At 42.6% G+C, this 23,572-nt stretch overlaps 1 protein-coding gene across 2 annotated transcripts in view; it reads right to left on the reverse strand.

Annotated features, from left to right (window-relative positions):
• Positions 1–23,572, reverse strand: part of ROS1 (ROS proto-oncogene 1, receptor tyrosine kinase) — a 101,745-nt gene that overhangs the window by 70,098 nt on the left and 8,075 nt on the right. For both annotated transcript variants that reach the window (XM_075924044.1, XM_075924045.1), the window contains exons 6-14: positions 21,147–21,295; positions 20,087–20,225; positions 13,400–13,601; positions 12,558–12,634; positions 7,506–7,628; positions 5,661–5,845; positions 3,046–3,143; positions 1,353–1,864; positions 363–575 (exon numbers count right to left, since the gene is read on the reverse strand). In XM_075924044.1, coding sequence (XP_075780159.1) covers positions 363–575; positions 1,353–1,864; positions 3,046–3,143; positions 5,661–5,845; positions 7,506–7,628; positions 12,558–12,634; positions 13,400–13,601; positions 20,087–20,225; positions 21,147–21,295 — 1,698 coding nt within the window. The remainder of the gene's footprint in view (positions 1–362; positions 576–1,352; positions 1,865–3,045; positions 3,144–5,660; positions 5,846–7,505; positions 7,629–12,557; positions 12,635–13,399; positions 13,602–20,086; positions 20,226–21,146; positions 21,296–23,572) is intronic.

Raw genomic sequence — 23,572 nt, forward strand, 5'->3', positions numbered from 1 at the left:
AATAAATATTTCAACAGTGTACAGGTTACAGCCATCATACATATGCTTTCTGAGGGCCTTTGGCATTTCCCCAGTAAGCCACCCCTCCCCTTTGTTACATGGTGACAGGGATACTCAGCTGTTTCCAACTGCACCCATGCTAAGCCACCTGCTACTAGTCCCAACGTGCCACCCTTTGCACTGGTCCCAATGCACTTTAAATGAGGTCCCAGATGCTCATGTCACTCAAAGGAAGTACTATGTGGAGAGTAGGCACAGTAGAGGATTGAGCCTGTGATGTTCCTCGGGTCTAGGCCTCGACAGGAGGAGAGTATGCACAGGACAAGTTCCTCCCTACTGCTTGGTGAAAGAATAAGTCTTACCTTCTTTTAAAGTGGTGCCCCTAAAAGGCTCTGTCCATGGTCCTTCCCCAGCAGGAGATACAGCTCTCACTGACACCTCGAACGCAGTGGAGAAGACCAGCTCTTTCATTGTAAACCTAGTGCCACTGATGTTAGAGACAACCAGAGCCTCACGGGCCTGATGCTGGTCCGATACCTTCACAATGTAAGTCCAATTCTGCCAGGCAGAAGAACCTGAAGGGTGCAGATAATCACATTGCTGGACAAGAAACTACTACAACAGAAGTCAGGGAAAGCGCAGTTTTAGAGACGCATTGCAAAGCTCCCAATATCCAAATGTAGAGATTTCCTAGTGATATCAGCAGGGGTGAATATTTAAACTAGTGCTGCGTGAGTCCCTTGTGCCATGGCAGCACACCATCAAGCCTGCCCTTCTGAACAACCTAACTGGGAGAGACAGACAGCTCACACAGCCCCAGACGTACTTCTGGCCTGGTGCCCGCAGCCCTCACTCCGGAGGTGGGAGATTGTCTCTGAGGCTCACTCCCTGGGGGAGGAGGTTACACAGAGTGGCCAGTTCAGACACACTTGCATGAATGGCAGAACTGATGACTATCTTCCCCAGCCATACCTGCATTGCGTGACTGTCCGTGGAGGTGTGATAGCACTGCTAGTCAACACTGCCATCATCACACCCCATGATGTAAGGTGCAGCCTATTTGAAACCCTGCTAGATAGAAATACTGACTCACTCAACTAAGTCTCCATTAATTTGGCACGGTGCATTCCTTATTTTACCCGGAAATCTTCGCTTAAAATTTTGTAAGCTTTATCGTGGATTATTGGGCCTGTTTTTCTCCCACTCCTGTTTCATACTGAGGTAACTCCATCAATTTCAGTAGAGTTATTTCTGATTCACACCAGCATGAGGGAACAAAAGATCAGGAAACGCTTTCCATTCAGTACAATGGAACATGGACTAGACCAATAGGATGGAGCAGCTGGACTTACTGGTTCCAATGGTAAGTTCAGGTGGTCTCCAGCAGATCACAGCATGGTCTGATCCAAACAGCACCGTGACCAGCTGAGGATGAGCTGGCAAAGGATAAGGCTGGGTTGCTGCTCCGTAAGAAAGCAAATTGTTGTATCCAAAATAATCGACATGGGTAAAATCACAATCCACCATAAATTCATTAAAGGCTTTGATTCCAGCTGGAGACAGCTCCTCACGGAAAACTGCCCTGCCATCCGTGACAATGAATGTTTTGTTCTCATAAATAAAGCTCTCTATGTCTTTAAATGAAACTTGAGGTCGCAGTATGTTAAATTCAGAACCATCCAGAAAGCTGGACACAAAGGATTGATCAGTTTTGTTGAAGTAAATTAGCCTTTTGGACTGAGAGTTTATCACAAAGTCTTTCAGAGCACTGATTCTCACAATTGGCAAAGCTTCAGGGACCTGTCCAGGATAGACTGGGAGGCATGCCCTATAAATTCCATCCTCCAGTAGATAAAAGACATACCTAACAACAGAATAAAACAGCCCATAGTACTTACACCACAGAACACCGTGTAGATGAGTCACTGATATTTTAGTGGCTCAGACACACACCTGTCCTTCTAAAAATATATAGAGAAATTATTTTCATTCATATTTACTTGTATCCTATGAGAATTAAATACCGGAGTCCCAATTCTCAGTTGATATAAAATAAAGCTACATCATTTTATACTAGCTAAGGATCTGGCCTGGAAAAACTTGACAAAAGTTAGATGGCTGGTGTGCTGAGCCTGACATGCTGAGCCTGACATGCTGATCGAACAGGGCTGGACTGAGGGGTGGGTGAGCCAGGCAGCTGCCCGGGGCGCCAACCAATGGGGGGCACCAGATGGCAGCTGTAAGGGGCGTGCGGCGTCCCTTATAGCTGCCATCAGGCACCGCGTGCCTGGCTCCCGCAGTGCCGGCCCCACGGTGCTGGCCAGCAGTGCCCTTCCCCCCATAGCTACGGGGCCCTGCACGGCCCAGCGCACGTGCCAGCAGCAGTGGCCGGGTCGGGCTGGGCAATGCATGTGCCATGCGCCCCGGGGATGGGCCTGGGCTGCACACCAGCGGCCGAGGCCGGTCCACGCATGCGCTGTGCACCCGGGGGTGACGCTGCGTGCCCGGGACCGGGGCGCTAAAATGGCTCGGGCCGGCCCTGTGATCGAGACTTGCCTCTTTGTTTCCACAACTTCCATTAGTAGCCATCTGTTGTCTCTTGTCCTATTCTTAGATTATAAACCCATTGGGGGCAGTGACTGTCTTTTGTTGTGTTTGTACAGTGCCTGGCACAATAGGGTCCTAACCCACCAGTAATGCTCGTGGTTAATCTAGTTCTACAAATAATAATGATCAGAATAATGAAAAGAGCATTCAAATAATACATCCACTGTTAGGCATAAACAGTTAAAACTCAAACAACTGGGTTGATGAAAGAATTCAATGTCTTTTTTAACTTCATACGTTGTCTGAAACAAATCAAAAGTGATGAGAAATGAGCGTGCTGAAGAATAACAAGGGAGCAAACTTGGCCATCCATATAACTGAGGGGAGGGCCAGTTTATCAAGAGGTTAGTACTTGGGTGGCTAACTAAGTGAAGACGATTGCCAAAGAGACCAACGGAACATGTGACACCAACAGATCAAAGGAGAAAAAAAACTTACCCATTATATGGATCAGCTACAATTTTCTTAGGGGAGGTAATAGAAGGAGAAGTAAGATCTTCCACAACTGTGCAGTTCTCTAAATTACAGACACATACCTGGGGAATCAAAATAAAGAGAAAGGCATTTGTGTATTAGTAAGATTTTTACTGATGAGTAGAACATGACCTGGGCATCCTATCAGGGAGACAGGCAAAAACTTATGGCAACTCCGAGGACCTATATGTTTTCAGTCATTCAATTATGAAGGGCACTCAGTGTGCCAAGCCCAGGTACATCCTTTAAGTGTTACCATGAAGGAATTTTCCATTCATTCTCCACTTACTTAGTGGTCTTCAAACTGGAGGAAAATGAAAAGCCAGATTTGTGGCCCAGCCATGCTTTGAGCAGGACCTGATGGGAGGAGGAGAGGCGATCTATAACTACCTTTGCGCTTGTCCTGCAAGCAGACTGGGACCAGTTTGGCCTCCAAACTTTCCTACCGTACATCAGCTGCAATGGACTCCTACGGCCATTGTTTTAAACTAGGGCTTCCAGAGTGCAGATATCTCTGGCAACATTTCCTCCTGACCTATAAACACCCTACGCACTAAGTGGAGGGGCTGGGCATTGGCACAACAAACCCCCATCGAGGGCAGCTTTCTCTCCCTTTGTCTCATATGTATGAGAGGAGCAAAGGAGCCAGACCAAGGACCTCAGCACTAAAATCATTAAAGTTTCACTAGCGAGGAATTAAATACAAGCTTACTATCTCTGAACAAAACTGCTATGAGCCTGCATCACCTTCATCATCACAAGAAAATATTTAGCCATCTCTTATCATTTGCAAAGTGCAAAGTAATCATTAACTAATTCTCATAACACCCCTGCAAGGTACAGTAAGAAAGCACTGTACAGATGAGGAATTGAGTTGTAAAGATTAAGTGACTTGCCACCAAAGGCATGAGCTACAGGCGGAGTCTGTCAGAAATGACATAACTTTTTCTTTCACAAGAATAAAAATTAGCTAAGAAGCTGGAATTCTAAGCAATCAGTTTACTTTTAATGTAGCCCAAGACTTCCGCAGACTGGAGTAGAAGCAGATATGACTTCTGTGCCAGGGAAGATAATAGAGCAAGTAATTAAGGAAATCACCTGTAAACACTTGGAAGGTGGCAAGGTGATAGGGAACAGCCAGCATGGATTTGTAAAGAACAAATCATGGTAAACCAATCTGATAGCTTTCTTTGATAGGATAACGAGTCTTGTGGATAACGGAGAAGCGGTGGATGTGGTATACCTAGACTTTAGTAAGGTGTCTGATATGGTCTTGCATGATATTCTTATCAATAAACTAGGCAAATACCACTTACATGGGGCTACTATAAGGTGGGTGCATAACTGGCTGGATAACCGTACTCAGGCAGTAGTTATTAATGGTTCACAATCCTGCTGGAAAGGTATAACTAGTGGGGTTCCACAAGGGTCTGTTCTGGGACCGGCTCTGTTCAATATCTTCGTCAACAATTTAGATATTGGCATAGAATGTACGCTTATTATGTTTGCAGATGATACCAAGCTGGGAGGGGTTGCGACTGCTCTGGAGGATAGGGACATAATTCAAAATGATCTGGACAAATTGGAGAAATGGTCTGAGGTAAATAGGATGAAGTTTAATAAAGACAAATGTAAAGTGCTCCACTTAGGAAGGAACAATCAGTTTCACACATACAGAATGGGAAGTGACTGTCTAGGAAGGAGTACGGCAGACAGGGATCTAAGGGTTATAGTGGACCACAAGCTGAACATGAGTCAGCAGTGTGATGCTGTTGCAAAAAAAGCAGACATGATTCTGGGATGCATTAACAGGTGTGTTGTGAGCAAGACACGAGAAGTCATTCTTCCGCTCTACTCTGCTCTGGTTAGGCCTCAGTTGGAGTATTGTATCCAGTTCTGGGCACCGCATTACAAAAAAGATGTGAAGAAATTGGAGAGCGTCCAGAGAAGAGCAACAAGAATGATTAAAGGTCTAGAGAACATGACCTATGAAGGAAGGCTGAAAGAATTGGGTTTGTTTAGTTTAGAAAAGAAAAGACTGAGGGGGAACATGATAGCCGTTTTCAGGTATCTAAAAGGGTGTCACAAGGAGGAGGGAGAAAACTTGTTCATCTTGGCCTCTGAGGATAGAACAAGAAGCAATGGGCTTAAACTGCAGCAAGGGAGGTTTAGGTTGGACATTAGGAAAAAGTTCCTAACTGTCAGGGTAGTTAAACACTGGAATAAATTGCCCAGGGAGGTTGTGGAATCCCCATCTGTGGAGATATTTAAGAGTAGGTTAGATAAATGTCTATCAGAGATGGTCTAGACAGTATTTGGTCCTGCCATGAGGGCAGGGGACTGGACTCGATGACCTCTCAAGGTCCCTTCCAGTCCTAGTATTCTATGATTCTATGACTATTTTGTTCTATTTCTATGACAAAAAAAATCACATTAAAAATAAAAACATTATCATAGTAAACAGTCCACCAAACATCCCAACCATAATCCCGGAATTCCTTTTTGCCCTGTATAAGATAGGTCACACATTAGTAGCTGTTCATAATTGTTAAGAAGGAAATTAAACTCTAGAGCCCAACCTTTCCATTTATGACAAAGTACATCCGCTGATAAAGCCAGTCTACTGAGATGGATGTAATTTTCCCCAGGCCAGCATAAAAGAGCTTCAGATCAGACACATCAGACATGCTGGCAGCTCCTTTCACCCAGATAGAATTTCCCTCTGAGAAATAGACAACCTGCTGGTAAATGTTTACAGAAATCCCTGGAAACACAAGACAACACACACACAAGGTTAACGTGAGAAACACTTTTTGATTTTTCATTACTTTTTAAAAATTGTCATAGAATGAAGTAGGCAGCCCTCTATCTGAAACCTAACATGACCTAAATATGTTGACATTTCTCTCACCATTTCTAGTATTTATTTCTTTCACTGTAATCCTGCAATTATACACAATGGCCCTTAGGACTGATACTACAGAAAACCAACAAACGGATTAGAGAGAAAGTTAAATGCATAGGTAGACAGACCAATCAACACCACTTCACCCAATCTGGTTCTGGGAGAAACAATGAAGCACAATTCATTCTGCATCAAGGCAGGGGCTCATCCCCTGGGAAAGAACTACCAGTGTCTGCATCCTCAACATGTGATGAGAGATTACTGTAGCTGGAGGTAACTTCAATTTCTGCTTGGTACAGCATTCAAGGGAGCCCTGATTGGCACTGCAAACTACAGGGCACATGCCCAGATACCTGTATTGTGTCTCCCAGATAAAGGACCTGTGCGCGCACACAGCCTCATTAGAGCATACAAAAACAGACAATGTGTCTGTGCTCTAGCAAGTTAGGCTAACATGTATTAAACCATGCTTGCTTCACCCCTGCTTAATTTATAGAGTTAACATAGCTCAGCATGCCTCAGCAGTGTATGGCTGATTGAGCACAATTCTCCAGCTATCCTAGCTACATCCTTTTCCCTAACCATTTGAGGGGAAGGGGTTGCTGGCCCCCTCATGCATTCAAGGGAGGTTGCACCAATTTTTCTCTAGCTCTATCCACACACACCTCTAAAGAACATTCTTCGGGCAGAAACAGAATATACCAAAAGTGAAACTGGCCCAATATGTCAATATTCTTGATAGCCTAGTCCTCCCTATTGTCTTCCTTTCTGGTTATGGCCCAGTGAACATCACAAAAGCCAGAGATTTCATTTGCAAAGGCACATCATCTTCAGCTGTTGAGCCATCCCACCACCTGACCACTATGAGATCTCTCTTTCTCTCTTTGTTCCTCCTTCTGCATGGAGTCCCTCCACTTTCTAACAAGCTTGCCACACATCCCAATCCTCCCTCCACATTGCCCTGAATCTCACCTACCATATTTCATTTGCTTCCCTTTCCACAGATTCATTCAACAGATACCTGCTGCTCCTTGAACCCTTTCAGTGCCACATGACCGGTATCTAAAATCATTTCAAAGGACTGGGTAACATCAGGAAAAGTTTGATATCACCCACATAGCTCTCAAATTGATAGAGAGAGAAGTCTGCAGTTTCAAGAAGGTGTGATGGTCTTGTGGTTATAAGGCATGAGATTGGGATTCAAGAGATCTTACTTCAACTGAAGGTTCCACCAAAGATCTTGCATGGTCTTGGGACAACCACTTAATCTCTCAACGATAACATTTTCAAAATAACTTAAGTGAGTATGGACTTTCAATGAAACTTAAGCTCCTAGGCGCCCAAATGACTTCGGAAAAGGGGACATTGACTCCTAAGACCTTTAAGTTCTTTTGACAACTCTGCACTTTGGCTCAGACAAACCTCCTATTTCACACTCGTGTCTGGAAGGCACTTGTATAATGCAGTAATGGGAGCTGTATCATTACCTATGGTAGAGAGAGAAAGAGAGAGAACAAACCTGTAATATTGTGTTGTATAACATCGATCGGAAGACATTGTGCGGCTTCCAGGAAAAACTCCATGGATCTCTTTCTTAGAGATTGCTTTCTGGCTAGAAAGAGCCATTTCACTTTTTCCTTTACTGACAATTAAAAAGACAATTTTAAAATGAAACAGGAAAACAGAAATGGAAATCAGAGGGCAAACTTCCTAACTTGTAGCTCATCAATCCACAATCCATCATTTGCATGCATATCCAAGACACAAGGCTGTTCACCACCAGGTCCAGCAAAAACAAAATTCCCAAGTGCTGTAATGATATCCAAGAGTAAGACAATTTTTGCAAAATATATACTTTCCTGCTACACAGCTTATCATCACTAGCTAAAACTAAAGCTGTGCTGCTGTAGCTCTGTGGGTCCCAGATTATGAAGGATACTAGACAGTAAGGGTACGTCTAGACTACAGGCTTTTGCCGACAGAAGTTTTGTAGACAGATACTGTCGACAAAACTTCTGTCGACAAAGAGCATCTACACTACATTCAGTTCTGTCGACAAAGCAAGCTGCTTTGTCGACATGGTAGTGTAGACGCAAAGGACAGTTTACATGCAATAACACCTTCTGTCGGCAGAAACTCTGTCGACAGAAGGCGTTATGCCTCGTAAAATGAGGTTTACCAGCGTCGACAAAACTGCTGAGTTCTGTCGACGTTATGTCGACAGAACTCAGCGGTAGTGTGGACGCAGGTATAGTTTTGTCGACAAAAGTCCTCTTTTGTCGACAAAACTCTGTAGTCTAGACACACCCTAAAGTAATATCTCTTATTGGACCAATGTCTGTTGGTAGAACGAACAAGCTTTTGAGCTTCACAAAGCTTTTCCTTGGTTCTGGAGAAATTGCCTGCTAACCCTTAATTGCCCACTTCATTTTAAGTGGTGTCATACAGCTTGTGTGAACCCCTTATACTTAACAAACTGTTCCAGCTTGTATTTAGTTTGGTGACCTTTTCCAGACCTGAGAAAAAATTCTGAAAAAGCTCAATAGCTTGTCTCTTCCACCAACGGAAGCTTGTCCAATACAAGAGACTGCCTTGCTTTCCTAAAACTAAACCTTTTCAATAAATGGGGGAAGTACATGTGGTGGTGATATATTGTTTGGTTTTCTGTCTGTTCACATACTCACTTTAACTTGAAAAATTCAGTAATTTGTAAAGTGTTTTAGCCATCAGCGCAAACCACTGAGGGTTCTCTGATTTCCAAAGATGCCTGAGAGACATGGGCTGTACATGCACAAAAGACATTAGATGTCTGAAGTTCCCATTTTAGGTACCCAAGTCCCAGGCTTGGGGCCACTGCGATGCACAAGGCTCCTGCTGAACCCTATAAGTCCGTGGTCCCCAACACGGTGCCCGTGGGTGCCATGGCGCCTGCGGGGGCATTTCAATGCTCCCGCCAGGTGCTCGGGGCTGGCCTGATCCCGGGCACATGGCACACGGGCGCTTGGCGGGGGGAGCGCCGGGCGCGCGGCACGCGGCGGGGGGGAGCGCCGGCCCCGGGCACGCAGCCCTCGGCGGGGGGAGGAGCGCTGGCCCCGGGTGCGCAGCATTCGGCGGGGGGGGGGGTGCGCCGGCCCCGGGCGCGCGGCCCTTGGAGGGGGCCCCGCCCCTGGGCGCGCGGCAAGGGGGGGCCGCCCCTGGGCGCCCGGCGGGCAAACGGCCACGCCCCCTGGCGCCCGACAACCTAAAAAGGTTGGGGACCACTGCTATAAGTGCTTCCGCTCACTTGAAACCTACATTTTTGCAGTAAAAAGTTCCCTTGGTGCCTACCTCTTGGCTTCTGAGTATCCACACTGCTGCCTTCCTCTAGGAGCCTGGATACTTACCTCCCACCTAAGCTATATAGTGATTCACAAACCAGGGGATCACAGATGTTTGGCTTCGTGAATTGCATATAGACCTAATCCAGAAGACTCCTGAGCACACGTACCGACTTAGGGCTTTCAGGAGAGTTCACACAAAATGGCTGGAAGGGGGAGAACCCACCTCATAACTTTTAGCCCAATAGTTAAGAGATTTACCTGGGATGTGGAAGAGCTCTGTTCAGATCCCTGCTCTGACCAAGGAGGAACAGGGCTTTGAACAGGGTTCTACTACTATCCCTAGCCATAGGCTATAAATATTTTGATATGAGCTCTTAACTGTGGATAAGAGAGTCATTGGAGCAGGGGGGACTGGACCATGCAATGGGAGCTTATGTTCCACTGATTATCTGCCACCACCCGCAAGTCCTTTTCAGAGTAGCAGATTGCCAGCGTACAGTTCTCTGTTTTATAAATACAATCTACATTCTTTATTTCTAGATATTCTTTATTACTAGATATACAACTTTACCTTTATCTGTGATATATCATGTGATATATCACATGTTCAAATGAGCTCACTTTACCTAGAAACTCTGGAGAGTGAGGCAGGAGAAGCAGAGAGAGAAAGGGAAATGAGGTTCTTGCTGGGGAACATTTATCTTCAGCTAGATTTGAAGCAGCGGGTGAAATAAGGAAAATAGGGAATATTGCCTAGTTATTAGAGAGGGGGAAGCCCCAGGATAGAGGACTACCCCAGCCCTCTCTCACTGCAGCAACTTAAGGTCAGGTGAGAAGCGCCTCTACATGGATGCTGCCGGTCCAGGAGGCACAAACAGAGGAAAGATGCATGTTCCCCAGATGGGGCTGCTCCGTGCTCTCCAGCCAGAGTGAAGAATGCAGCAAATTGTGCACTTTCCCCTTCACTCCCTGACGAATTGAAACAGACAGCAATGTCCCTGTACAAATTGGGGAGTGAGGAGCTTTAGCCCCCTCCCATCCTTGCTAAAGGGAGGCTCAGGGCTGGGGCAGTCCCAGACAGGGGGCGTGCCCCCACCCAGTCCCTTTCACCTACCTGGTGATTCTGTCTCTTTTTTGTGAGGCTTGATGAGAAGCAATCCCATTCCAGTCACATCCCATTTTCCTCACACAACCAAACCTTTTCCTTGCTATAAGTTAGGATAAGAGGAAGCTGCATACCAAATTTAGTCATTCTAACTCTTACCATTTAGGAGGAGTTCTTGAACAGACAGACAAACAAACTCTCTTGAATATACTGTAGATTTTTAGAGTATCAGTTCTGTGGGCTATATCAAATACAGGCAGTCCCCGGGTTACATGGATCCGACTTACATCGGATCCCTACTTACAAATGGGGTGAGGCAACCCTGCACTAGCTGCTTCCCCCCAGCAGACCAGGGAGACGCGAAGCTAGCGCCCCACCCAGCAGACTAGGGAGATGCGGAGCGGCTTTTCTCAGCAGACACCTCAGCTTGAGAATAAAGGACTGAGGGAAGTGAGGTGTGGGAGAATAAAACTGAGCTCTGGAGAAATTTGGCTAGAGTTTCCCCTACAATATGTACCAGTTCTGACTTACATACAAATTCAACTTAAGAACAAACCTACAGTCCCTATCTTGTACGTAACCCGGGGACTGCCTGTAGTGTGTTTTGAACTTTGATTTGAATATAATCAGGCTTTGGCTTAGTCTGATTTCTGCTGGTAAAGAACTACTTAACCAGCATCAGAACTATAAAAATGTTCTTTTCCCACTTCCTGATATTTGGAACCAGCTACAACATCCCCGGGGAACACAATTATCTCCGGCAGTCCTGAAGGGTAAGACAGTCTTTGTGGTAGCTAAACTCCTATACGTCTGTCCCACATTTATACACCTACACAATGGCCAGACAGAATCTTTTTAATGTATGGGGCTCAAATACTCAGAGATCTTGCTGTATGTAACAAAAAACATTCTATATTTGACATATGACTTGGATCCACCGTTCAAGCCTAAGAACATAAGAACGGCCATACTGGGTCAGACCAAAGGTCCAACTAGCCCAGTATCCTGTCTGCTGACAGTGACCAATACCAGGTGTCCCAGAGAAAGGGAACACAACAGGCAATTCTCACGTGATCCCTCTCCTATCACCCATTTCCCAAGTAATGCAAATTGCATACATATTTAGACTTCAGATACTCAAATGGGCAAACTAAAGTCTGATGTGGCAGCTAGTGAGATTTTGTTTACACTAAAGATTTTCTGTCACTTAGCTCTAATTAACCAAACTATTGGTACATCCTAATCTGGACACTCTGTAAATGCTTATTCCAGGACACACATGTTTGTGATCAGGGCTCAATTGACCCTAGAACAAATGTTAATGGAGTATCCCATCTAGCATATACCAGTAAGGTGGCCAATTTGTGTCAATTGACAATCAATAAAAATGAGTTTAGCAAACACTAAAGTTTAGCAAACACTAAAGTTTAGCTTCAGTGTCTCCAACCAAAAAGTCAGAAAGTGGGTGAAGATACTGGAACAGAGTTAAGGCTACTCTTGTAATCTTTATGGAGAATTTCCTGAGAGTCTAGCATTTGGCTTCTTTCAGTTTGGTAATGTTGCTTTTATTCCCATTCGTAATTCTATTTGAACATATTTCTCCCTGGGAATAAACTAATATTTGTAAAATATCTAACGAGACTCAGATAGCGAGGTGGCCATAATGTATTATTATTTGTATTATTAATAAATGAAAAAAAGAACAAAGAAAGAGAAATAACAGAAAATGTTAAGATCTGATGTTGTTTTCCATGAAACCATTCAGGAATTTCTTATTTGAGGTTAACATGAGTTCCCCGCACATGGATACTGATATCACGTTCCAGAAAATGAAAGCATCTTCTGTCAAATGCTCATTCATGCTTATTTGATACTGTTCACCTTTTTGTCACTTGTACCAGACTGAGTTGTTGTGCTCAACAACCAAGCTGTGGTTGTTGTTGTTGTTATTATGTTTGTTACAGTAGTGCCTTGAACCCAACCAAGAAAAGAGCTCCATTGTATAGGTGGTGTTCAAACACAGAGTAGAAGACAGTTTCTTCCCCAAAAAGCATCCAGTCTGTCATTCTCTTCTGCTGTATACCCCTTAATTCATGTGAGCCAGAATTAGCTCCCATTTACCAGGAAACTATAAGAAATAGTGTACCTGTAGGTTCTGGAGTAGTAATGTTAGCTTCTGCAGGTGGCCCATCACCAACCTCATTTACAGCTACAATGGTAAACCTATAATAAATCAAAGAGAGATTTTTCAGAACTTTATAAATGCCCAGAAAAACACTTTCTCAGCCAGAACAATAGAGTCCCATGCACTTACAGTGTTTCTCTTTCAGTGAAAAAAATCTGCATGAATAAAGTTATTCAATGACAACTTCTAATAAAAATATAATCAAATGAGGATTTGCGGTCACTAGCCTGCAAGATAAGGTAACACAATCTAGTAAATTACATAGCTACACACTGCCCTCAGATGTGCTGCCCTCACGTGGGCAACTCAGTTTCACTGCAAAGGAAGATCTATATTCACCTTGGAGAGCAAAGCGTGATCATGTGGAGTTTAAACGGAAGGGAAATTTACAAATGCTAAATTAGTCAGAAGAGAACTCCCCTATAATTCTCTGAACACAACAGAAGTGTGCATCAACAGGAAGAAAAATATAAAGGTTACTGAATTCAAAATGCTACATTCTGGAACTGCATCAGATTGTCAGTCCTCCCCTCACCAAATTTGCTTTTGCCTAAAATCTGATTTCAGTTATACATGAGGAAATGTAAAACCACTCCATCAGTTCAAATTGAGATACTCCAATATTGAAAACAGCACAACTGAGAAGAGACTTTTGCCAACTGATTCTGCAAAAGCCATGTCAATGTGCACTCTGTTCTGTCAATCTCAGACCACCCAGCATACACATACAGCTTCTGGATTGTAGGAACTCTGCTGTCCATTTTATGACACAATCTATCCAGCTGATCACTTTTCTTTGGTACCTGTAAGTAGTGTTTGGAAAGGTGGAATAGAACTGGAAACTATGACCTCTGGAGGCTGTGCGCAGTTCCTGCTTTTCACTGGTTAATAGTAAATTATAGCCAACAATCAATCCACTGGGAAAGAGTGGTGGAGACCATCTGACTTCCACGGTGTCAGGGCCCGCACTTTGAATATCTTTAATGATAGGAGCTGTCAGAGGAACTGCAAAAAGACAGAAAACAGTCATTATAAATTTGGCTTTTCAGATGTGATTTGTTTTTGGGGGTGGCTGGCAGAAGATGTGGGGGATGAGTTAATAATAACAGTCCATTTTTGCTGGGGTTATATATGCTGCTGAGAAGTTCAATATTAGAGTCAAGATCATATCCTGGATTTTCAGGCATGGAGAATTTCCTCCATCATACCTGCAGAGGAGGGCAATGGAGGCAGTTTCCCTGGGGCCCAGTGATACAAAAGGGCCCAGGGCTTCTTCTGGCTGCCATCATTGCTGCTACAGCAGGAGCGGCAGCAACCAGAGTCTGGGACCCTTAACTTGCTGCCAGCGCACCGCATGGTGTGCTCTGGGAGGCTCGCAGGGCTGGCTGGAGAGAGGGTGGACCATCATGGCACACCCCTGGTGGTGTCAAGGGCTGGCTGCCGCCAGTTCTGCCCCTTCCACCCAAGGCCCCGCCTCTCTGGGAGCATAGGTCTCTCTACTTTGCCCAGGGGGCCGTCAAGTCTGTCAGCCTCACTGCCCTCCATGTAGCATGAAGGAAGATGGAGAATACCAATTTTGTGTGACATTTTTCCCCAGACTCTGCTCAGTATCAGTTTGTTCATGCTGTACCCCTACATACAATTCCTAGATGTTTATTGGGTGAACCAACTACAGAAAGGGAAAGGGAGGCAAGAACTACATTCCTACAGGGTGGCTTCTGATTCCACACACAGAACTAGGTTCCTATACCCAGGAATGCTGAAATACAAAGGTCTGATTTGTGCTTAGCCCCCTGCATCCACAGCTCACCCCAAGTCCCTCCCACCAAAGGGACAGTGTAGAGAAAAGTCTCAGTGAAGTATATCTCACTGAGTTTTATTCCTTCCTTTAAATATATCCCGTGGGGTTTTCCATAAAAAGGTCCAAACTAGCCCAAGAAAATTAAAACAATAGCACTTCATTTAGGGACAAGAAGCAAATTGAAACCTTTTGACACACCATATGTACATACAGTTTTTACACACACACACACACACACACACACACACACACACACACACACACACACAAACACACACACACACACACACACACACACTTACCTCAGTATTTCCTAGTTTTGTCCCAAAGTAAAAACAAAGTATTGCAAGGAAAGCACTACACAAGTGGAGTATAAATCTCACATTTGTCATATGATCCATAGACAAGAAACAACATAAGACCCAAACATAGTTATAGAGATGCCCCAATGGTAAAAATATCAAGTTTGGAATGCCTGCACACCGCAATATTCTGGAGAACACTTACAGGAACTTCTATTTTTACTCTTGCCAACAAATTAAAAGATTGAGGTGAACTTGCTGCTTTCCCTTTTTAAGATCTCATGGATTCTATTGTATTCTCACTCCTGGAGATGATTCATCCCTGGGTTCATAAAATACATCCAAAAAGCAAAATTCCAGACAGGTATAGATTTGTTTGGCTAGTGGTATCACCTTCCTTTCCTGGTTATGGCTGTGAGAAACCATCTCTGTTTAACTAGACAAACATATGACTAGGTTTCGCAATCCCACACTCCTCTTAGTAGCACCATGCACTCCTGGGTCATAAGGTTTATCACAAACTAAAGATAATTTTGTGAGAGCCTTTATTGTTTTGTCAGCACATCACTTGAAGTCCCAATAAGTCAGCCTATCCTTCCACTATTCTAAGACAGACATATTAGAATCACATAATTTTCTGTGTGGGTGTTTTAGAGGGGACCTTAAAAACTTAGGGGCTATCTGCTGTGACTAGTTACTGTAGATCCTGTGATACTTTTTGTAAGAACGTGTCCAGAACCAAAATTCTATCCTACTCCATTTGTAAAAACAACTGTGCACCCATTTGGTTGTTGTCCTACCACCAGAATGTAGCCTACACCATAGACTAATTTTTGATAGTGCTGCCTTTTGTTCTGATGCATTTACCCATTTCTTTCAGCATGAGAGGTGGTATATAAAGCTAAATTCTTACTATTAATTCTAAACTTTCAGAAACTTAGTCACTTAAAACATGTAAATCTTTTGAGGTTCATCTATGTCTAATTTAAATATAACTTAATGATTTACATAACAGGCTCACTACCTACTCAATACAAGTAAATGCAACAAAAAGGAAGTTGAACAAAGATTCTTTTTTTGCCTCAGATATACACTAACGCTTATACATATAGTTGCTGAGGGGTCTGCCCTTATCCAAAGCCCAGAGAATAGAATGGAAAGACTCACATTGATTTCAATAAGCTTTGAAGCCTAAAGCCAAAAATCAATACTCTCTCTCCTTTCTCCTATTGAACATTAATATCTGTTTACCCAGCCCAAGCCCAGGAAGCTAATGATCCAACCAGTAGACCAAACTCTCTGATGAACCCTGGTCAAATGTCACCTGAAGCATGTTGTGCTTATGCTAAGAAGATGACTTCTGCTAGTACGTGGAACTTTAAAGCTCCGGTGGCTTCAAGTGTTACCCCAGGATGAGATTTAACATGCAATTAGATGTGACAAGATGCACCTTCACTGTATCTTATTTTTACATAGAAGCATATTCCTAACAATGTGAAGCAGGTTCTACATCACCAGCAGAAGGAGAGCTCATTCCCTGAAGCTGGTTCTATACAAGTCGTTTCTTATCTCTGTTTTATGACAAACTAATAAAAGTAATGATTGCGTCAAATGATTTCTTAAAGGCAAATTACAGGCAAATATTGGGAAATTTGCCTAAACTAATATTGCTTCTTTCCATAGCAAGAATGTTACAAACTTGATAGTTTCTTCCTGCCCTGATGCTATGAACTTCACCTAAAAGTCACCATGGGTTTTATTTGGTGGTGGGTGCGATACATTTCATACAAATTTGTTTTTCTTATTTTATATAGTTTGGTTGTGCATGATAATATTCAGATATAATAGAGATGTGGCATTTTCTCTATGTAGCTCTACAATGGCAAGAAGATATGTTAAAAAGGCTTTCACTGTCAATATGAAAGCCCAAAAGAGTCATCTAGAGATAGGATGAAAAATTACATTTGAGAACAAATGCACATGACTTTCACACTGCAATGGTAAAAAAAAATCCACAGAGGCGCACCATGTGAACAAGTAGAAATATAATTGTGTGTAAAAGATAGGACAGTTTTGAATGCACAATGCATTCAATCCCAAAGGGCACCTGTTAACATCTATATCTAACAGACCATAAAAGGGAAAATAAACTCGAGATGACATAGCAAAAATGGTGAGAGACACTAGCAGCATGTGATTTTCTACACTGGCCTACAAATGGATCAAGAGCACTTTTTAAAGGTTAGAAAATACACATAAAATATCTTCTCCTTCTTTTGCCCATAGCCCTTTCATTTAAAAATTAATTTGTAAGTATGCATGATTAAAGTTACAAATGTGGGGAGATTTGCATTTTTCAGTTGGTTTTAGCCCATATAGCTTTTCCTCTTTTTCTTTCAGTCCTATTGTTGTCAATGTAAAACTGTGTAAACACCTGAAAATAAATTTCTGAAAAGGAAATCCATTCAGAAGGTGATTAGTAACACTTTTGAGTCAGACAAATGGATTATGAATCACCTGTGCCCCATGACTGAAAGAAATGTAAGAGTATCCTGTTTTTTCCATTCTAGTGCTTCCGTTAAGTACGCTTTTATTTGAAGAAACTTTAGAAATGCAAATTAGCCCATCAAGTTTGGCCAATCAAGGCTAAAGTTTCAGGCAGTGTTAAACCAGCCATCAGTTCTGTGTCTACAAAAATAATCATCAAACATTTTCACTCACAAAGCTGTGTGAATACATATTAGGTAACTAAGCACCCAACAACCCAATCTGCCCCCGAAATTTTAATGAAACAATTAGTTCCGTGTGCCTTTATTTGGCGACTAAGCAGGAATCACAGCTGAAAAGTTGGCCATAGTTCTTTCAAATTAAGCTAGATTCTTTAGTAATAGAACCCAGCACTCTGTAGTTTTACAATCTATAATGCGCATATGCATCTGAAAGGGAAAGATAATAAAACAGAAAACATTACAATGCCACTATATAAATTCATGGCACTCCCACACATTGAATTTTCCATGTAGTTCTGGTTGACCTGTCTCAAAAGATATATATTAATATAGGTGTAAAGATGCAGAAAAGACACTTTTCTGCAGTACTCCTTCCTAGGAAGTCTTTTCCCATTTTGTATACATGCAACTGATTATTTATTCTCTCTTAAGTGAAGAACTTTGCATCTACTCTTATTGAATTTGATCATATTTATTTTGGGCAATTTCTCTAATTTTTCAAAATGATTTTGAATTCCAATCCTATCCTAATCCAGGCTGCCAGCATGGTATCATCCACAAACTTTATAAGTGTTCTTAGTCTCTGTGCCATTTTCCATAACATTTATGAAGATATTGAATAGAACCAGACCTAGGACAAATCTCTGTAAGATCCCACTCAATGCCTGTGTCTACATTGGCACCCTTTTCCGTAAAGGGGATGCTAATGAGACACTTCGGAATTGCAAATGCCGCGGGGGATTTAAATATCCCCCGCGGCATTTGCATGAATATGGCTGCCCCTTTTTTCTGGCTCGGGGTTTTGCCGGAGAAAAGCGCCAGTCTAGACGGTATCTTGCAGAAAATAAACCCTTTTCCGGAAGATCCCTTATTCCTACTTTCAAGGAATAAGGGATCTTCCGGAAAAGGGTTTATTTTCCGCAAGATCCCGTCTAGACTGGCGCTTTTCTCCAGCAAAACCCCGAGCCAGAAAAAAGCGGAAGCCATGTTCATGCAAATGCCGCGGGGGATATTTAAATCCCCCGCGGCATTTGCAATTCCGAAGTGTCTCATTAGCATCCCTTTTCCAGAAAGGGGTGCCAATGTAGACACAGCCAATATGTACTTTGAGTTCAACTGCAAACCCTTGATAACTATTCTCTGAGCATGGTTTTCCAACCAGTTGTATCACCTTATAGTAGGTTTGTGTAGGTTGTATTTTCCAAGTTTACTTATGGAAAGGTCAAGGAGACAGTATATAGAGCTATACTAAAATCAAGATTTATCACATCTACTGCTTCTACCCTCATCCACAAGACTTGTTATCCTGTCAAAGAAGGTTGGTTTGGCATGATTTGTTCTTGATAAATCCATGTTATCTGTTATTTATCCCCTTACTATTTGATTATTCATTTGATCCAGTATCTTTCTGGGTACCCAAGTTAAGAAGACTGGTCTATAAATCCTTGGGTTGTCCTTATTCCCCCTTTTATAGATGGGCATTATATTTGCCCTTTTTCAGGTCTCTGGAATCTCTCCCACTTTCCATGTGTACTCAAAGATAATTGCTAAGGGCTCACAGATCTCTTCATCCAGTTTCTTAAGTGTTTTAGAATGTATTTTGTCAGAACCTGCTGACAAAGACATTTGACTTGCGTAACTATTTTGTAACTTGTTCTTCCCCTATTTTAGCCTAGATCCTACACCATGTACACAGATGATCATCCAATCCAGATCCTACAGATCCCACACCAGTTCACAGATGAACAGACCAATCACTGTTAACCTTCTGAATAAAAACTGAAGTAAAAAAAGGCATTTCACTTCAGCCATTGCTGTTTTCTTCTGCTATTGAAATGAATATGCAGCAGGTTTAAAACAAACAAAAGGAAAGTACTTCTTCATACATGGTCGACCTGTGGAGCTCATCCACAAGGGATATTGGGAAAGGCAAAGGTATAGCTGGGTTCAAAACAGACTTAGGTAAGTTCATGAAGGATATGTTGATCAGGACTCAGACCCATAGTCTGGATCTCCCTAAACCTCCAATGGTCAGAGGCTGGGATAGATGAATCACAGAAGATTAGTGTTGGAAGAGACCTCAGGGGGTCAACATGACAGGCGATGGATTACTCAAAATTACCCTGTTCTCTTCAATCCCTCTGAAGCTTCTAGCACGGGCCATTGTCAGAAACAAGATTGGTGGTGTGGGAGGGGAAACAGGGCAACTGCCACGGGGCCTGGCAGTTCAAAAGGGCCTGGGCCTCGTGGATGCAACTACTGCAGCAGTGGTGGTAGCCAGAGTCCTGGGCCCTTTACGTTGCTACCAGAGCCCCTCGTGACACACTCCAGGTAGCACTGAGGGTTGCCTAGAGGGAACAGAGGGACTGCAATGTGGCACACTCTGGATGATCCTGAGGGCTGGCTGCCTCAGCCCAGCCCCTTCCACATGATGCTCCCCCCTTCCAGGAGCACAGAGCTGGGCCTCCTACTTTGCCTAGGGGTCTGGCAAGGTTGTCAGCTGCCTTGGACAAGATACTGGGCTTGATTGACCATTGGTCTAAATAGTATGGCTGTCAATATGAAAGTCAATGGTAAGTAATTTTTGGCTTTAGACATCAAAAGAAAGCAACATTTTTAGCACTGTCCTTGAAGCTGTGATCAAAAAGTTTAAATTACCTCCAAATGCATGTGTCCGGTAACTGGGACTAGACAGAGAATAGAGCTGTATCTGAGATGTGATGATCCAAACTACTCGAAACACATACTGTGTGAAGGGTTGAAGGTTACCCACTGTGTACGAATGCTCAGATATTACCTAGATCAATACATATAGATATCATTATCACTGTTCATCTATCTGGAGTTATTTTATAAGATCTCAGTCTAGCCTAAGGTGACTATATAAAACAAAATATACATATTAGGATATCACAGACCTAACAAGTATCCCTTATAAAGCAGAACAAGTTCTAGGTGATTCCGTTTCCCCAGGCATTAGGTACCAATTACTCCTTTACTCTTTTCTTCAAAACCCACTACCAAATATTGGATGGATGGAACACTATTAGGAAGATAGGACATACGACTGGAAGAGTTCTCTTTGATCAGATCAAATGCCCTTATATTGCAGGCAATCCAAAATAGAATCCTGTTCCTACATTTATCAATTTTCATTTTAAAACTAGTTAGGTTGTGTCTCCCCACTATGCCTACTGTTTCAGAACCTCACTTCTCTGATTGTTAGAAACCTTTTAATTTCCAGTCTAAAATAATTTTAAACACCATTATAATTTTAAGGAAATAAAAGATAAAATAGTAAATATACTAACACTGGTAAATTTTAATTTTTTGTCACACCCAAAGGCTTCTGGGTACCTAACAAATATACTTAAACTGAACATAACAGACGTTTACCCAAATAAATCCAAGAACAAAAACCAACAGAAAAACACTCCCAGTAATCCACTGCCAACTTAGCTAAAATACATTAAGAATTTCAAAGTGCTTTACAATCTTAACATATTGTACACAAAACCCATTGCATTCACCACTTAAATGCAGCCACTTCTAATGTGAAATGTGGCAACTGTTTTATGAAATACAGAATAGGCGAGAAGAGGGGGTGAAGGATACCTTCTCAATTGAAACATGATTTGATTGTGACTGAGAATACATTGTTTTATTAACAGGTTAATTTTTTTTTAAAGTAAGTGGGAAATATTTTGTCCTCCCTTACCTCAGTATACCTCCAGTCTCCAGGGAGTTGATTGTACTTCCACTGAATAATGTATGTCACGCCAGAGATATTAGCCGACTTCCATCTTAGTGTCATATTGTGGCTTCCAATGGAAGATGCAAATGGTGCTGTAGGTGTGTTCAAATAACCTGAAGGGAGACAACCAATAAAACAAACAGGGTTTAAGTGATTAACCTTCTCACTGTGGTATTTTGTGGCAGCTTCTAGGCAGCAAGAGAATGCAGCAGCACTCTCTGAAGGATTGGATGTTACACTGGAATACACTTTGTTGGTGACACACCTAGTACATTGAGTAAAAGTAATGTGCATCTTGCTCCAGGGACCTGGCACATTCAGCAGTTGTGAAGCCGATAAAAATATGGCAAACATGCATATCAGGAAAACAGTTACCGAAAGAACCACAATAATGTTATAAAATAATTGATACAGTCATATTAACTGGGCCAAACTCATAGTGGGAGCTAGAATGAAATTAATGGAAATGTACCCATCTAAGTTAGCAGTGAATCTAGCCTGTTATGTTAAACTATATCCCTTAAATGTCAGCTTTGGGAGATTTATCCATCTCTTCACTGTCCTCACTTCCTTCTCCACTCAGTGATGGGTAAATCTTTGAAGGAGAACCCCTTCCATTAAAACACAAATGCATGTGCTTATTGTTAAGCACATGTGCAGTCACATACGTGATTCAGTGGCATTACTCCTGTGCTCAAAATTAAAATACATGCTTTAAAAATATCCATCCCCAATACAGCAGAGCAGCAAAGCCGGTGTTTAATTTTAAGCACGTTGTCTAGTCCTAATGAAGTGTTCTGTTGAACTACACAAGGTAAGCAAATGCTTAATGCTTTGCTGAACTGGGGACCAATATTTAAATAATCACATGGAAGATCATGACTAAAAGACCTGTCAAATAATGAACTTATAAATAACAGGAACTATAAAAACTAGACAGGGAATAAAGAATAGGACATCTCCCTCTTAAAATGTTGATTCCATTCTATTTGGAATTTTGCAACTGTGATAAAATTACTATCTGTGAGAAAACTGGATCTGCTTTCTTAATTTTTTTGGTTTGCTTTGATTTAAATGAAGTCCCTAGTCCTTCAGTGAAATCAAGGCTGTTTCGGTCTATACACGTTTGTGGAATGCCAGAATTGTACTGTAAATTAGAACCATGTAAATATGGCTACCTCCCTATGTCCTGTCATAGCTAGTAAGATCTGATCTGGGACATTCATGCTTGTAGCCTCCTCTCATCACCCTCCTCCAATTTACCTCTCCATAGAGCGGACAGCAAAACATTTCAGACAAACACAATCAGTTGTGGAACTTGCTCTCTGACATCTTGTCAGAGACCAGCTTTGACAGTCATAGGGCCCAAAGTATAATGTACCTGTTCAGTCTTGCCTTTTAATATATTTCCATTCAGTCAAAGCATGGGTTTGCTGTGCAACAACAGATAAAACATCTTCCCCTGGGGTCATCAACAATCAGTATACATATGCTTGCTTTAAAAACGGAATGTGAGGGACCAAGTTCTCAAAGCAGTGAGCAGCACACTAACACCGGAATATATATATATATATATTTGGTTATAATGTGGAGCTCAGCAAAGCTTTTATTATAAAGCTCTTCTGAATGGAAATCTGTATTTTTTCCAGTCAGATAGGGAAGATCCAGGGGAACTGACAGCCTGGCTGGCTCTGCACTCTAGGAAGGGTGCACACAGCACATGACACGCCCCTCCCCAATCCTGCCTGAAGCATCCTGCACCTCCACCTCCTCAGGCAGCCCAAAGGGCCACCCAAAGTGCACCACATGGGGCTCCGACAGCAATTAAAAGGCCTCAGTTTGCCATTGCTGCCACCAAGGGCCCTTTTGAAATGCCAGGCTTGGGAGCAACGGCCCCCTTTGTTCCCGCTTCCCCGTCAGAGGGCCTGGACAGATCCACAGGTGCTGGAACTCAGGGTGATGCATCCCTTGGCATGAAGTGTTTTCTTCATATATAGGATTTACAGCTTGGTTCACTGGCTCTCTGCACCCCAGTATGCTCATTATTCCAGCATCCTTAGGTAGATCACTCAGGGTGGGACTCAAATGCATTGTGCATTGGCCTAACTGCTCCCACAGTTCACCCTTGACTTCAACACAAGCAGAGTAGGCCATACCTGAGTGCATTTGAAAATCCTACCATAAATGCCACATTTATATCCAAAAATTCTCAAGTTCCTGGAAGAAAAACTTTTTTATGAGAGAGCAGCCATTGCTACTTTTAAGCTACAATAGCCGTGTAGAAAACAGAAAAGGAACAAGATGTTTCTGGAGATGTTCAAAGAAAATAAGGATAACAAAAGCAAAACAATATCCCTAGAAATGAATTCAACACACCTTGCTTGGGTTAC

Source organism: Pelodiscus sinensis, chromosome 3 (assembly GCF_049634645.1).
Source record: "Pelodiscus sinensis isolate JC-2024 chromosome 3, ASM4963464v1, whole genome shotgun sequence".
Taxonomy (NCBI): domain Eukaryota; kingdom Metazoa; phylum Chordata; order Testudines; family Trionychidae; genus Pelodiscus; species Pelodiscus sinensis.